General features: G+C 54.2%; 1 protein-coding gene across 2 annotated transcripts; it reads right to left on the bottom strand.

Moving 5' to 3' along the window:
• Nucleotides 1–4552: 4552 nt before the first annotated feature.
• Spmap2 (sperm microtubule associated protein 2) lies at nucleotides 4553–13488 on the bottom strand. Of its 2 annotated transcripts, XM_048461117.3 has the most exons (8): nucleotides 13150–13488; nucleotides 12247–12369; nucleotides 11947–12018; nucleotides 11412–11473; nucleotides 10708–10777; nucleotides 9753–9870; nucleotides 7385–7544; nucleotides 4553–4938 (listed from the first exon to the last, which is right to left on the bottom strand). In XM_048461117.3, exons 1-8 carry the CDS (start codon nucleotides 13449–13451, stop codon nucleotides 4700–4702), a joined length of 1146 nt encoding a protein of 381 aa, XP_048317074.1. In that variant the 5' UTR covers nucleotides 13452–13488; the 3' UTR covers nucleotides 4553–4699. The 2 variants fall into 2 exon arrangements, with proteins under 2 accessions (XP_048317074.1, XP_048317080.1); XM_048461123.2 differs by lacking the exon at nucleotides 11947–12018.
• Nucleotides 13489–14425: the final 937 nt, after the last annotated feature.

The raw sequence follows: 14425 nt of genomic DNA, 5'->3' as shown, positions 1-14425 counted from the left end.
CATGGCACCTTGCAAAAGAAAGTATTTAAATTGGGGCTTACGGTTCAGAGGGTGAGTCCATGACAGGGAGGCAACAGGCAAGCAGGCCAGGTGCTGGAGCAGTAACTAAGAACCCACATCCTAACCACAGCCCAAGACGGGGCGGGGGGGGGGAGCAGAGAGCTATGAGGAATAGTGTGAGTGTTTAAAACCTCCAAACTCTCCTCCATACACCTCTCCAACGAGGTCACACATTCTAATCCTTTCCAAACAGTTCTACCAACTGGGGACCAACTGTTCAGACAGAGGAGCCTGTGGGGGTCATATTCTCATTCACCAGCACAAGACACATCTCAATAATAATAATGCCACAAATGGGTTATAAAGGACATAAATTAAAACTGGCTTATTGAGCTGGGCAGTGGTGGCGCACTCCTTTAATCCCAGCCCTCGGTAGGCAGAGGCAGGTGGAGCTCTGTGGGTTTGAGGCCACCCTGGTCTACAGAGCAAGTTCCAGGACAGCCAGAGCTACACAGAGAAACCCTGTATAGAGAAGAAAAGAAAACCCTCTGTGCTGGAAAGTTGACTCAGCTGGTGAGAGTGCCACCGCCCTTCCAGAGGACCCAGGTTCTAGTCCCGGCATCTACATGGCAACTCACAACTGCCTGTAACTCCAGTTCCGGGGGATCCAAAATAATAATAAAAAAAAACTGGCATATTGTCCATATGTTAATCCTAGCACCTGCAAGGCTGCAGTCAGAAGATCCAGTCTCAAAGACTGCTTCCACGGAAATGCATTTCCCAGAGCAGGGGAGAAGGTTTAGTAAAGTGCCTGCCACACAGCATGAGGATCTGAATTCGGATCCCTGGTACCATCTAGAAGCCAGATTCACATGTCTGTAGCTACCTCTGGGGATGTGGAGACAGGTAGGTTCCAAAACTCACTGGCTGACCAGTCTAGCCAGTGGCTGACCCAGAGTGTTGGACCAGGTTCAGTGTCTGTTAAAGGACCATGCTGTACTTCCTCCAGAAGGGGCACACATTGATTGTGTCTTGTCATGGTGGAAGGGCAGAAGGGCAAGCAAACAGCCCCCACCTCAACCTCAAACCCTTGATGAGGTGCTAATCCCATGAAGACTGCCTCCCAACTCAGTCACCCTCTTAATAATGTCACATTAGGAATGAATCTCGGAAGGGGCCCCGTCATTTGACTCACAAGAAGCTTTACAGTAGGAAAGATGCCCCAAAACAAGATGGCACCTAGTCCTGTGAGCAGTTGTGTCAGAGCTGCCCTCAGAATGCATGGCAGGAGAGCCCTACTGTGTGCTGTAGTTCAGGAGCAACCCGTGTGTCTGCAGTATTCTCCCCGTCGCCAGCACAAGGTCCCACAACTGTGCCTTGTCGCTGCCAGACACAGCCTGGCCACCCAAAGCTCCTGTGTGGGAAGTCAGTCTCTTCCCATCCCTTTGCAGGTCATACTCTCTAGGAAGCAGCCCTGGCTAGTTCTTAGGTCAAGTAGACACAGGCAGACATACCTGAGAAGAGGGAACAACAATTAAGGAAATGCCTCCAAAAGGTCGGGCTGTAGACACCCCAGTAGGGCATTTTCTTAATTAGTGGTTGATGGGAGAGGGCTCAGCCCATGGTGGGTGGTGCCATCCCTGGGCTGGTGTACTGGATTCTATAAGAAAGCAGGCTGAGCAAGCCATGGGGAGCAAGCCAGTGAGCAGCACCCCTCTGTGGTCTCCGCATCAGCTCCTGCCTCCAGTTCCTGTCCTGACTTCCTCCAGTGATGAACTGTGGTGTGTAAGTGTGAACCAGATAAACCCTCCCCTCCACAGTTGCTTTTGGTCATGATGTTTTATCACAAAGCCTCGATGAAGACAGAAGCAAACAGAGACTCATACTGGGGAGAGGACACCTCTGGAAGTGGAGGCAGCAAGGTGAGGGAACCACCAGGCAGTGGGCAGAACCCGTGATGACCTCAGCATTTAAGGCTTCCCCAGTGAGAGTGTGACCCAGAGAGCTGCCCTCTGGGGCAAGTCTGCAAAACTAGAGTGAGGCCAGACATGGTGACATACATCTTTAATCCCAGCACTCAGGAGGCGGATGCAGGCAGATCTCTGGTCCACAGAATTCCAGTACAGACAGAATGATACCTTGAGTTCAGGGTCAGCCTGGACTAAATAGTAAGGCCGAGGCCAGAATGAGACTCGCGCTGGTTTCCTGAGATCCTCCCTTGCCTGGTCCCCTCTTCTGTGTTCGTACTGCCGACTTCTGCTTTGGTGACGCAGCCCCTGTTAGGAAAGACATCTACCTCTAGGCAGAGACAGTAGGGCTTGCCAGGGACCTCAGAAGGGAACCGCCCCTAAGGGGGCAGATTCACCTTGAGATAATAGACTTTTTTTAAAAAATATTTATTTATTTATTATGTATACAATATTCTGTCTGTGTGTATGTCTGCAGGCCAGAAGAGGGCGCCAGACCTCATTACAGATGGTTGTGAACCACCATGTGGTTGCTGGGAATTGAACTCAGGACCTTTGGAAGAGCAGGCAATGCTCTTAACCTCTGAGCCATCTCTCCAGCCCCCGAGATAATAGACTTTTTCCTCTCAAAATTCCCTGCCCCTAGTGCAGCCCCTGGGAGCCACTGTGAGGCTGTCCTGAGGCCTGACACGGAAGGAACTATTTCCTTTTCCCTTTAATAACGTTTTCTTCCAGATGCTAGTCCAGAGCCTCAACATGCTTTTAGACCTCCTAACTAATGCTCTGAACTTCTTCCCCTTTGTCTAGCTTAGCCTCCCACCTGCCACTGCTCTCTGCCTTATCTCAGATGGTATAACCTTTGCCGCTTCTCTCCTCCGCCTGCCCCACACCTGCAGCCTCTTCCAGGCAGCTCTGATTTGTTCAGCTTGCCTGCCCTGAAGTTTCTGTCTGAAACTCTAATCAATTGTCCTCCAACTGCCATTTGTAGCGATTCTTAAATTCTTTTATTAATAAGACTGGGAACCCCAAAGAGGGGACCCCAATTTCCCAGGTATCATATGATGACTCTTCTGGGACTTCCCGAGATTTCCTGGAACATTTTTTTCCTGTCTTTTAGTTAGTTCGTTGACAGAAAACAAACAAACCTATTTCTGATACCCTGCGATGGCCGTCATTCCGCTTGTCAGAGCCTCGGCCTCCATCCTGCAATCTGTTGAACCCACCTGTGATCAGATATTACCCCCAGTTCAGGACCCCAGGCATCTGTGAAGGGGGAGCATGACCACAGACATCAGCCATACACAGTCTGTGCCTCAAAGGGCACTAACCAGAGCTGAGCACTGTCTGTCTCTGCAGAGGCAGAGCCTCATTCAGGCCACATAAGACATCCAACTACCTCCCCCAGTTCCTGAGTGCACTACCCAAGCACTGAAGAAATGGGGACCCCCACCCCACTATCCTGGATGACCACCTCCCTCCTGCTACGTAGACACCTCTGGCTACACTGCCCGTGCTGTGAGGACGGCCTCCTCCATCAGCATGGCTCTGTTCAGAGACATCTCCACCATCTCTCTCGGTCTAGGTCTGGCAGCAAGTGCTCAATCATATTCTCTGAGTTACCAGAAAAGTTCATGTTTTCTGATAACTCATGACCAAGACTGTGGGATTCCCAGGCCTAGCTCAGGATCTGTGAGATGATGTTTATGGTGATAATGCAGTCCTCTCTCACTGTCCTGAACAGGGCAGCTGGCTCACCGCGACACAGCCAGCCTCCAAGGAGGTTCTGTGTAAGGTTCCACAATGAGGGAGAGTCCTCCTGCACAGTTCCCCATTCTAGAATATTCTCCTCGAGAATAGATAAAGAACCCTAAACTGGGGACCATAATGGACCAGGTGTCACCATGGGATCCTCAGAGAAGAGGATCACTGGAGCAGAGACTGGGAGACACGAGCTGCTGGCTCCAGAGGAGGAAGGAAGGGCCTCGTGCTAATATGGCCCCTGAGACTCTGGGGCAACGGGACCAGGATGTGCTCCCAGGATCTACCAGAAAGAAGTACCTCTATTTCATCCAGCTCTCATGGACCTGAGAGGTGAGAGACCCTGGGGGTGGGGGGGTTCATTGGGAACCTAGAGCCTGCTCCACACATCCGCACCGCCTAACCAGCTGCCCACATCTGAAGAAAGAACTGACAGACAGAAGTCTGTTTCTGACAACTCTGGGAGCCATGTCCTGCTGTGTGCCTCCAGCTTGTGCAGTGATGTACCCTCAGGTGGCAGAAGTGGCCAGGAGCGCTCCCCTCCCAGCCTCACTGCCCCCAGTCCTCCCTCCAAACACCATGACCCTGTGACAGTTTCAACCGTGAAGCTCAGGACGTTGGCAGGAACCCCATAAGAGGATGATGATCTTGTCAGGGTCACCACAAGGACCAGCATGCCATGGGGCTGAACTCGAGGTCCGTGTGGGCATGTGGGAGGCAACAGGAGGGGAAAGTCGGGGAGATGGGGCAAGGGCCTTGGGCCCAGCCTCAGAGTCCCTTGAGATGGGAAGAGAAACTTGGGAAATAAAAGGGCCGCACATTGCAGGTAGAATGTGAAAATAACGTTATTATTGTTGTGGCCTGTGGCGTCCCTGCCCACCCATGCCCAGGCCACGAAGCTCAGCAAATCAGGCACACAGGTGAGGATGCACTTGGGTGTTTACTGGGGGTGGGCCGGAGGTCAGGCCTGGCTGTCACACTTTCTTGGTGATGAATTTGGGGGTGGCAAGCTCATAAATGCGAGGAGACGCCTGGGCCACCAGAGAGGCTGGAGAGATGTAGTACGGGTTGTAACCCTCGTTGAGGTCCTTGCGGATCTTAGGCTGGGCCAGGGAGAGGATCCGTGAACTGGCCACTGCTCTCTTGGTGACATCCAGGACCTCCCACTGAGGACTGCGGTCAGGAACACACTTTTCTGACAGGGCTTTGGGTGCTGGAAGGCAGAAGAGAGGAACGAGGCCAGGCTCAGACTTCTCAGGCAAAGCTCCAAGCTGGGCCCGCCAACCAGCAAAGGAGTGACAGAATCTGTGTGGGCCACGCTCACAATGTCACTCAGAGACACGGCATTCCCACGCTGGAGTATCACACGGCCATGACCAGAACCGAGGCTGGGAAACAAACGTGTGAGCAGTTGCGGGACTCAAGGACAGCGGGAGAGCCAGACACAAACCACATGATGGCGCAGGATTCGTGACAGGGGAACCCAAAAGAGGAGGTGGGTTCAGAGGTGCAGGGGACTGCTCAAGAGGACAAGGTTTTCTTTTGTGGTGAAAGAATGTTCTAGAACCGGATAGGTGATAATTGGACAACTTTGTGAAAATACCGAAAACCATCTTTTAAGAGGGTGAATTGCGAAGATGTTTTAGTTGGTCATGGTTTTAGCGCTCAAAAAGGAGACCACAGGCACCAGGGAGAACATGGGTCCTTCTCCACCTGGACCTGGTGTCAGTGGTGGAAAGAGAAAGAGCCTGCCTGGTCCGTGTGTTCTATGCCTTTGGCATCACTATGGGATGAGGTACAAGGCTACAGGACTTCTCCCTGGCCGGTGGCCCTGGGCCTCTTCCGGCCAGCCCATCCTCCCAGAACAGCAGCCGCAGCCTCTATCCTGTCTGCCTGGGCCCCGGAGAAGATGGGCGAGCCCTCTGCCCACACACACACACACACCAGGGTCAACAGTCCCACTGCACTGAGGCCCTGGGGAGAGAACTGGGACCCTGTGATGGAGAATCACCATGGAAACATGCCTCTGGGCATGTCTACAAAAGTCTTTCTCACAGGGCCAGGAAAGTACACCCTGAATGTGGCGGCGGCACCAACCCGAGGGCTGTGCCCTCAAACCGCAGGGGTAAACAGCTAACACAAGCCCTGTCCTCAAAACCCAGAGGACCTCAGGTTGGATCAAAGCTCTGCTAGCAAAGGTCCTGGGGTAGAACTGAGCCAGCATCTGGGACCCTGCGGTCCCAAGGCAGGAGACGAGACCCTCCCTGAACTCAGGGCACTGAAACTTTCAGCGGTGGTGACACCTGAGCCCATCTCTGCTCCAGAACAATTTTAGTGTTTAGTATGTATGAAGGTTTTCGTCCATATGCACATCTGTGCACATGTGGGTGCCTGGTGCCCTCAGAGATCAGAAGAGGGTGTCGGGTCCCCTGGAGCTGCCATGTGGGGGCTGGGAGGAATCGAACCCCAGTCCGCTGAGAGAGCAGCCAGTGCTCTTAGCCGCTGAGCGATCTCTCTAACCCCAACATCTGGGCTTTAAAACTCTGTGCCGCACAGCATGACAGTGGAGAAGAGCCCCGCCCCCTCCCGCTCTGACAGGACTGACAGAAGCAGAACAGGGTGCATGCTCCCACACATCGCTAAGCACACCCCATTGTCAGCAGCAGAGGGGGCGCCTGGCAAGCTCAGCGCCAGGAAGTGCTGGTCACAGTCCTTCTGACTGGGTCCTTGTATTGGACAGTAAAGCCTGAAGCTGCCCTAGCCCACGGTGTACACGGTAAGGCCTGGGTGAGAGGAAACATGCATGCATGTTCACACGAGCTCACGCCACCTCGACCTCGCACCTCACCATCTGCTGTTGAGAGAACGAACAAGTGGACAAACAGAAAAGGACAAGTGGGTTGGGAGGCGTCGCCGCAGGGGGTTACCATCCCCCCATAAAGAGACCTCCAAGCTGTAACCAGAACCTGGGGCAGAGGTACCTGGGGAGATGGTGGGGAAGGCAGAACATGAACGACCAGATGTGCAGCTGCAGGCCCAGGGCAGCACAGATCAGAGGCTCTCAGGGACAGTGTGCAGCGACCAGGACCCAGGCACACCAGACACGCATCCCTCATAGGCCACGCCGGGTGCAGAAAGCACCTAGACTGTGCCAGGGTTCCGTATCCGAAGTGCACAGGGTGCAGGAACGACACAGGAAGGGGATCACGGGGCCCCAACGTGCTAAAGGCTCAGCCCAGTGGTCAGTATGAGGGGGGATCGCCTGGAAGAGGTGTAGGAACTAGCCCACACGGGTGCGCACTGTGTGTGGCCTCTGAGCTGAGCCACTAAATGTTACTTTCACCTTCTTCTCGGGCTCTTTTGTTTCTCCTGTGAACAGTACACATTGCTTTTGCCACTGGTGAATGGCTATTCGACTTTCACACAGAAAGGAATCAAACAAATAATTGTTTCAAATCAGCCCTCCCAGCTCAGCCTGGCTGCCAGGTGCCTGCCCTCCACCTCATGCCCGGCGCCCACTTTGTCTGCTATACCCTCTGTTGTTGCCAGGTTTCAGACAACCAGTCCACAGCTGAGGGAGATGCAGGCACAGCCCTGGCAAATGCAGGCCTCCATCCTGTCTCCTCAGCCACCCGACAGCCAGGAGGGCATCCACTCACTTGCCAGCTGGAGGAGGCGGTTATAGTCTGACACATAGGGCTTGGGTTTCGGCATAGGGTCCCACTCCTCCAAGAGGATGGCTGGGGGCCTGGGCTTTGCCAGGCTAAGGGTCCGTGGGGTGGGGACTGCCATCTGGGCTGCTCTGGACACCTGGGAAACCTGGAAACAGGAACAGAGGGGAAGAGTGAGGCAGTCGTGATTCCTCAGGTTTGTGGAGCAGCGGTTGATTCCTCAGGTCTGTGGAGCAGCAGTGCCCTTCTCCTGGGGAGACGTGAGGTTTGCAAAGTGTTCAACAAGGATTAATGGCCTTAGTACACAAAGAACCCCTCCGGGGACAAAATGCCAGTGCTCTCAGCTGACTCGGTGAAGGAAAATCATAAAGCGAAATACCAGCAATGCTATAATAATAGCCCAGCATGGCGGCGCATGGGAGGCAGAGACAGACAGATCTCTGTGTGTCTGAGGCCAGGCTGGCCTACAGAATGAGACCCTGTCTCAAAATGAATAAAATAAACAAATAAATAATAAACAGAGAGAAAACAGGCTATCGCTGGACAATCACTTGAAAACACGCTGGTGACAATGTGGTAGCAGAAACTACGGACACCAGAGCAGGAGAGCAACTCTACACAGCTTCCTGTGACTCGGAGTGAGCCTCGCAGCTCTGACATCAATGCAGAACACACATGCAAAGCCAGCAGGTAGCAATGCTGAATTCACCTGGAACGGGGAGGCTACGGAGGGGCTGTTGAGGTGGAGGCAGGAGGATGCGGAGGGGCTGCTGAGGAAAGAAAGGGAAGCAAGCCAAAAGACATACTCCCCTAAGGTACGTTCTTTTTTAAAAATTATTTTATAGTTTGTATGTGTATTTGAGTCTGTGCATCACATGTGCGTACTGCCTTCAGTAGCCAGGAGAGGGCGCCAAATCCTCTGGAATTGGAGTCAACCCTGGTCCTCCAGAAGAGCTGCCAGTGCTAATAACAGCTGAGCGGTCTCTCCAGCCCCAGCCCACTGTCCAAGGCCTCAGATCAGATCTGGGACTGTGGCTCATCACCCACCCTTGAAAAGCTGTTGCATTTCCCAGCCTGAGTCTTCCCCACTGACACTCTCATGGTGTCTTAACCTTGCTCCCTCCCAGGCCCAGAGAGAAGCCTGCATGTACATATTGTATATATATACATGCATGTATATATACATTGCTGATACACGGACTGGAGATACTAGCACAGACATACTAGATACTCGCGGGACTTGCTGAGCTCTGCAAGAGCCAACGCACGCAGGAAGACACAGTGCTAGCCCTGGCGAGCTGGTTTCTGGACGAGGGATGGATCGTGACAGAAGTCCCCAGAGAGACCAGGCCAGTAAGCACAGGAAAGACACACACAAGGTGGGCCTGTGTAGGACTAGTGTGACTGAGTTGTTCTGGGCAAAGCCTGGGCTTGGCTGAGGCTAGACCTTCACCTGTTTCAGAAGGAGTAGCTGAGAAGGGTAGAAAGACCCCGTGGGGCCTCAAAGGAACCTGGACTCTTCAGAGGGTCCTGGTGACCACAGAGGCCTGAGGGGATTGCAACCCTGAGGCACCAGAGGTGTCCTGAGTGCAGGACCCAGCAGGAAGGAGGTGGGTGTGTCACACCAAGCGTGAGGGCAGGGATAGGAGGCAGTGTGTAAGAAGAATCGGCTTCTCATTTGGATCCAAATGAAAACCAAGTTCAAAAGTCACCTCTGAGATAAGCAGGGAATTTAGTTTGCTTTTGTTTGGGGAGGGGTGTTTTTTGTTTTTGTTTTTGAGACAGGGTTTCTACATAGCCCTGACTGTCCTAGAATTGACTATGTAGTCCAGGCTAGATTTGAACTCACAGAAATCCACCTGCCTCCTCCTGCCTCCTCCTGTCTCCTCCTGCCTCCTTCTGCCTCTGCAGGGCTGGGATTAAAGACTCGCACCACCACCATGCCTGACATGATTTCTGGTTTTGGAGGCAGGGTCTCTCAAACCTGGAGCTAACTGATTCAACTAGACTGCCTGGCCAGGGAACCCCACCTGGGCTTTAAAATTATTCTAAAAAGCAGATTCAAATGACCACACAGAGTGACTGGTCACATCCCTTTGAGTGGAGTCCCTTCTCAGTGGAACCCCACCCTAGCCAGAGGCCAGATACTGACTTGACTGGGAGTGAAGCCTTGGACTGGGGGGGGGGGGTTGCTTGGAGGCAGAAGAAGGTGACAAGGAGTATGGGAGAGCAGAGTCTTCCAGATGAGCCTGCGAACCCACCCACTCCGTAAGGCTGCATCCCTGTCCCCTCAGCTACACCTAAATGCAGCTGTCACACTGTCCCGCCCACTTGGCGTGTGGCCAACGCTACCTACCTCAGACATGTTGATGCTCCAGATGTTGTTGCGGACCTTAGGAATAGCCAGTTGCTTCAGCCGGTTAGTCGGTTGGTACTCCAAAGTGGATCGAGGAATGGGCCAGATGGGTGTGATCCTAAAAGGCACCCTGAGTTCAGCCGTCACCCCACGCCTCTGGGTCCCCGTGAGGGGTTAACAGTGTGTACGGTCTTTCTCAGAATTCTCAGAATGCCCCTGGATAGGCAATGCCTCCCAGAGGAGATCCAGCAAGGGTCAAAACAGACCTCTCCCAGATGTCCAGCCCAGAGGGTAGAGCGGCCAGCTCCATCCCTATCAGGATCCTGATGGGGAGGAGGGCACAGAGACAACAAGCCCTGCGGCTACCCCGAAAGGCTGACCTCAAAGGGTAAAACCAGGTCCCATCTCTTCCCTGTCACAAGAACGCCTCTGCGACCCGGACTTCTGCGACTGCTAAGCCACCTCTCCCATTGGCTGCCAGAGGCTCACCCTGAAATCCACTCCAGTGCCAGGGCATAGCCACCCACAGGTGAGCAGGACTTCAGCTTCCTCCCACTCAGGTGACAACATGGCAGAATGGGGGGCAGTGCATAAACACAGGTATGAAAACCCAGGACTCCACAGTGGTGGCCCGGGGCTCACTTCAGCCATCGGTGGGGATTTATCTCCTCTGTGCACAGAGACAGCAGGCTTTGCCTGTGTGGCTCTGAGGACAGGCTGCAGAAAGCATGGCTGTCCTCCAGCTCCCGCCTCTATAGCCTACAGTCAAGAGCAGCAATGACACGGGGCCAGGTTGATCACCTACGGGTGCTATCCCCGTGACCCCTGAGGTCAGTCCACCGTGGGACGGTGGCTGGGAGCTCTTGAGATCCAGACCCAGAAGTGGGTCATGCAAAGCCCGTCTGGGAGAGAAGGAGGAGGGCCTCAGCTGTGGCGTCTGCCTACCCTCTCTCACCTGTTGTTGTTGTAATATTCCAGGTAGAACCTCTTGGGCCGCGACAGCTCTTCCACTCGGCGGGACACCACTGAACAGATACGGTCCAGTCACCACAGTTACACTGGGCCTCAGTGGGAACCACCCTCCACCCCAGGGCTCTACTCAACCCTCCACCGGTCCAGCCAGGGACATAGGCCATAGACATGGATGCCCACAGACACCCTCTCATAGGGAGGACAGGCATACATAATACAAAGGACAACAGGACACCGGGACTACAGCTCCTTCCTGTCCAGGGCTGAGCACAAGAGACTCAGAAACTGGGTTTCTGTTGGAAGTTAGTGCCAGCCTAGGATTTCTAGGGCTTGTGGGTTGTAACTGAATCTGGAGCCCCAAGAGAGACCCTGCTTGCTACGCTCATTCACATAGGAGCTCTTGTTGGGAGGGGGCTTTATTTGAGGGAGTCCATGCTTTCAAAGAAGATGGATCTCATCTGGGGAGGAAAGTGGGACTCTCTGTAAAACAAATACTAGCCCTGCCCAGCTTTGCCTTGGAAACTGCCCCGAGCCCCTTACCCTGTGAAGTGTCTACAGGATTCTAACCACTCAGGGAGGTGGAGGAGGACTGGGGTCCTGGGGAGGTGGGGGAAGACTGAGAAAATGACACAATGGTCACAGGCCAGGCAGATGACACCCAGGCTGCCCTGGAGAGATGCAACCTACCAGGGACAGTGATGCTCAAGGTGGTGTCCTCGATAAACCGCTCGGTCCAGTATACAGAAGGCCTGGAATACAGCCGAGCAGCTCAGGGCGGAGCGCCTTGTGCCCTGCGCCCTGCTGGGGAAAGGAAGCCTGGGGCCCTGGAACAATGAACAGGAAGCTGGGGAACCAGGGAGGGCGGCCTGAGGAAAATGGAAGGAGGACCCGGAGGAGAGAGAGGTTGGGCTGAACGAGGGCAGCGAGTAGCAGGGAAAACAGATTGTGTAGAGCGAGGCCCACGATCCAAGCCGGGGCGGGTGCCGAGTGCCGTGCGGAGAAGTACGACCCCCAGCGGCACAGACAGACACTGCAGCGGGCTCGGTCCACAGCAGGGGAGCGCAAGCAGGCCAATCCTAGCACGCGGGTGCCCCCAGCCAAGACAAGAGCCCTTCACCCCCAGAACCTGGTCCCTGGAGAAAAGGCAGCTCGGGTGTAACCCTGGGGCCTGGCATGTCCCTGACATGGACAGGTGACACAGGGAGGGGACACCCCAACTCACCAATACAGGCAGAACTGCAAGTTGTTCTTATGTGGGGAAATCCAGGCATAGCCCTTACAACAGCACCCCTTCCTGCGATGAGACAGGGTCCCAGGCCCTGCCTTTGCCTCTGGGTCCCCACGGGCTCCCAGATTCCTGTTTCCTCTACGTACCACCCAGGGACCCCACCTTTGGTGTCCTGCCTGATGCCTCCCCAATGGCCCATTTATTCTCTAGGTGGTGCGGGGAGGGGGTAATGGGTTGGAGCACAGAAGCCTGGGGCTCCCACTGCCTCACCTCCCCATGGGCTCCACCCCTCACCTGTCTCTGAGGCATTGCCAGTTGGTCTTGGGCTTTGCCAGCTCCAGCAGCCTCCTGCCCTTCTTTCTCCTCCTGCTCTTGGCAGTGGAGATGCTGGGAGTCCGCTCAGTGATGGACAGCTGGCTGCAACAGAGATTGGTGTCCAGGATCTACTGGTCCACCTTGATGTGTCCCCCACAATCAGGAATCATTGATTGGCTCTGGTCCCTGGAGCCTCGTTACGCTCTGTCACCCAGGCTCCACAACGTCCGGAAACTGAGCCCTGAGCCCATGGAATTGGAAGAAACCAGCTCCCGCCTCCTGGGGCCGTTGAGAGAATGAAGCACACAATGCTCACTTATTGTGGAATGTTACTTTAGGTATGTAAAGATGTGTTACATTTGTTTGTATTGCCTTGGTTTAACCATGGAAAGATTGTTGCTTTGCCTGCCTAAGGCCCCTGGTTGGTCTAATACAAAGCTGAGCAGTCAGCAGCTAGGCAGGCAGAGGGAACAAATAGGAGGAGAGAAGAGAAGGGAGAGAGAGAGACAGGGAGACGCCTGGGGCCAGCCAGGCAGGCAGCTGCCATCTCAGGAAAGCAGGACACACAGAATGAAAGAAAACAAAAAGCCCTGAGGTGATAGATCAAGAGAAACAGGTTAATTCTAAGTTATAAGAGCTAGTGGGACAAGCCGAAACTAAGGCTGAGTGAGCGTTCATAACGAATATGCAGTCTCTGTGTCATGATCTGGGAGCTGGCACACTCACTTCTCTCACCAGCGATTACTGAACCCAGAGCAGGACAGTTACCAGCAGCACCCCCAGCCTCTGGGGGAGCTGGGGACTCTGAAGGGAAGGACAATGAAGATGGCCAGGGTGGACTGGTGTGTGAGCACAGTCCTCCTCCTGCTCCCCAATACCCACCTCATTTCTACCACCTCCACCTCCAGCTCTCGTCCGTGACTATCATCCGGATTGGGAGCCTCAGCTAGCTCTTCCCCAGCCACCTCTTCCTGGGGAATCTCTTCCTCCGTGTCTTCTGGGGCTAGCCCTGCGGTGGCCTGGGAGCCCTGTAGCCAGTGGCTCTCAAATGACGTGCTCTGGGGGCCCAAATTGCCATTGGTCAGACCGCCATTGTTCTGCCCATGCTCTGACCCTCCCGAAGTCTTGGCCTCCAGGACAGGGTTGCTGAGCAAACTGGCTCTGTGTTCACCGAGTTCCCCCATGTGCTTGGTCCTCCTAACCCTTTAACCCCACTCCTTCAACACCCAAATGGGTATGTGGTTGCCACAGTAACAGGAGAATGCCCACCCATGGATTCTGAGGCCCCCATTCCATCCAGTCTGGGAGTTAAACCTGAGGTGAATAGTTCAGGGTTCCACTATACATGTCTTTCCTTTGGAGTGGGGGACAAGGGGTGACAGGGTCTCGCTATATAACTCAGGCTGGCCTCGAACCCAAGCTCCCCCTGCCTCAGCCTCCTGAGTGCTAAGATGATCCATCTTCACTGGACTCCAGAGTCAAACCAAGATTCAGATCTCACCAGAGGCTGCACCTCTCCCATGGATGGTTTGTGGGTTCCACGGAGATTTCTAGGCACAGGTTCTTTTTTTTTTTTTCTCCTTAACAGAGACTACATCTCTTCTTCTGGTTATAGTTGGGTCTGTTTTTAATGCCTGATGCCCAAGCAGCCACCCTGTGACCACGGAGCCTGCTAATCTGATAGCAAGTGACCAAGATGAGGCTTCTATTTCTGGGGCTTCCAAACTGTACCCCCTCAGAGATGGTGCTAAATCTCTACTTCCTCCTCTGGTAGCTGACCCTCAGGTCCTCACAGCTCAAAGCACTATGACATGAGAAGACTCTGCCACCAAGCTATATAAGAAGTACCTTCCAAAGGTGCCAGCTTGCACCCTCACAGTAATACTATGGCTGTGACAGAGGGTGTGGCTAACACATCCCCCATCTCCAGCCTGGGAATGGGGGGAGCTAATGGCACTGAGGACCTTGGCCCTCGTCCCAGGGCTAGAGAGCCTTCACCTCCACCTTCACTGCCTCCACAGGGGTGGGACTGAGAGGAGGTCAAGGGGCATGTGGGAGAGGCAGGACTCAAGGGAGCTGAGGTCGTTTGTATGTAATTGACCCCAATAAGCTCACAGGGAGTGGCACGGCTCGGAGGTGTGGCCTTGTTGGAGGAAGT

Source organism: Myodes glareolus, chromosome 8 (assembly GCF_982192425.1).
Source record: "Myodes glareolus chromosome 8, mMyoGla1.1, whole genome shotgun sequence".
In the NCBI taxonomy this organism is placed as follows: Eukaryota; Metazoa; Chordata; class Mammalia; order Rodentia; family Cricetidae; genus Myodes; species Myodes glareolus.
The sequence above is the reverse complement of the archived record's forward strand: the minus strand, read 5'-3'. Positions and strand labels throughout refer to the sequence as shown.

What these genes read in the sequence shown, in the direction of transcription:
- Spmap2 (XM_048461117.3), bottom strand. Translation starts at nt 13,451, where the DNA reads ATGGGGGAACTCGGTGAACACAGAGCCAGTTTGCTCAGCAACCCTGTC. An exon ending in GTGGAGGTGGTAGAAATGAG is followed by an intron (nt 12,370 to 13,149) that starts GTGGGTATTGGG and finishes TCTCTGTTGCAG; the next exon opens with CCAGCTGTCCATCACTGAGC. An exon ending in TTGCAGTTCTGCCTGTATTG is followed by an intron (nt 11,474 to 11,946) that starts GTGAGTTGGGGT and finishes GCTGTATTCCAG; the next exon opens with GCCTTCTGTATACTGGACCG.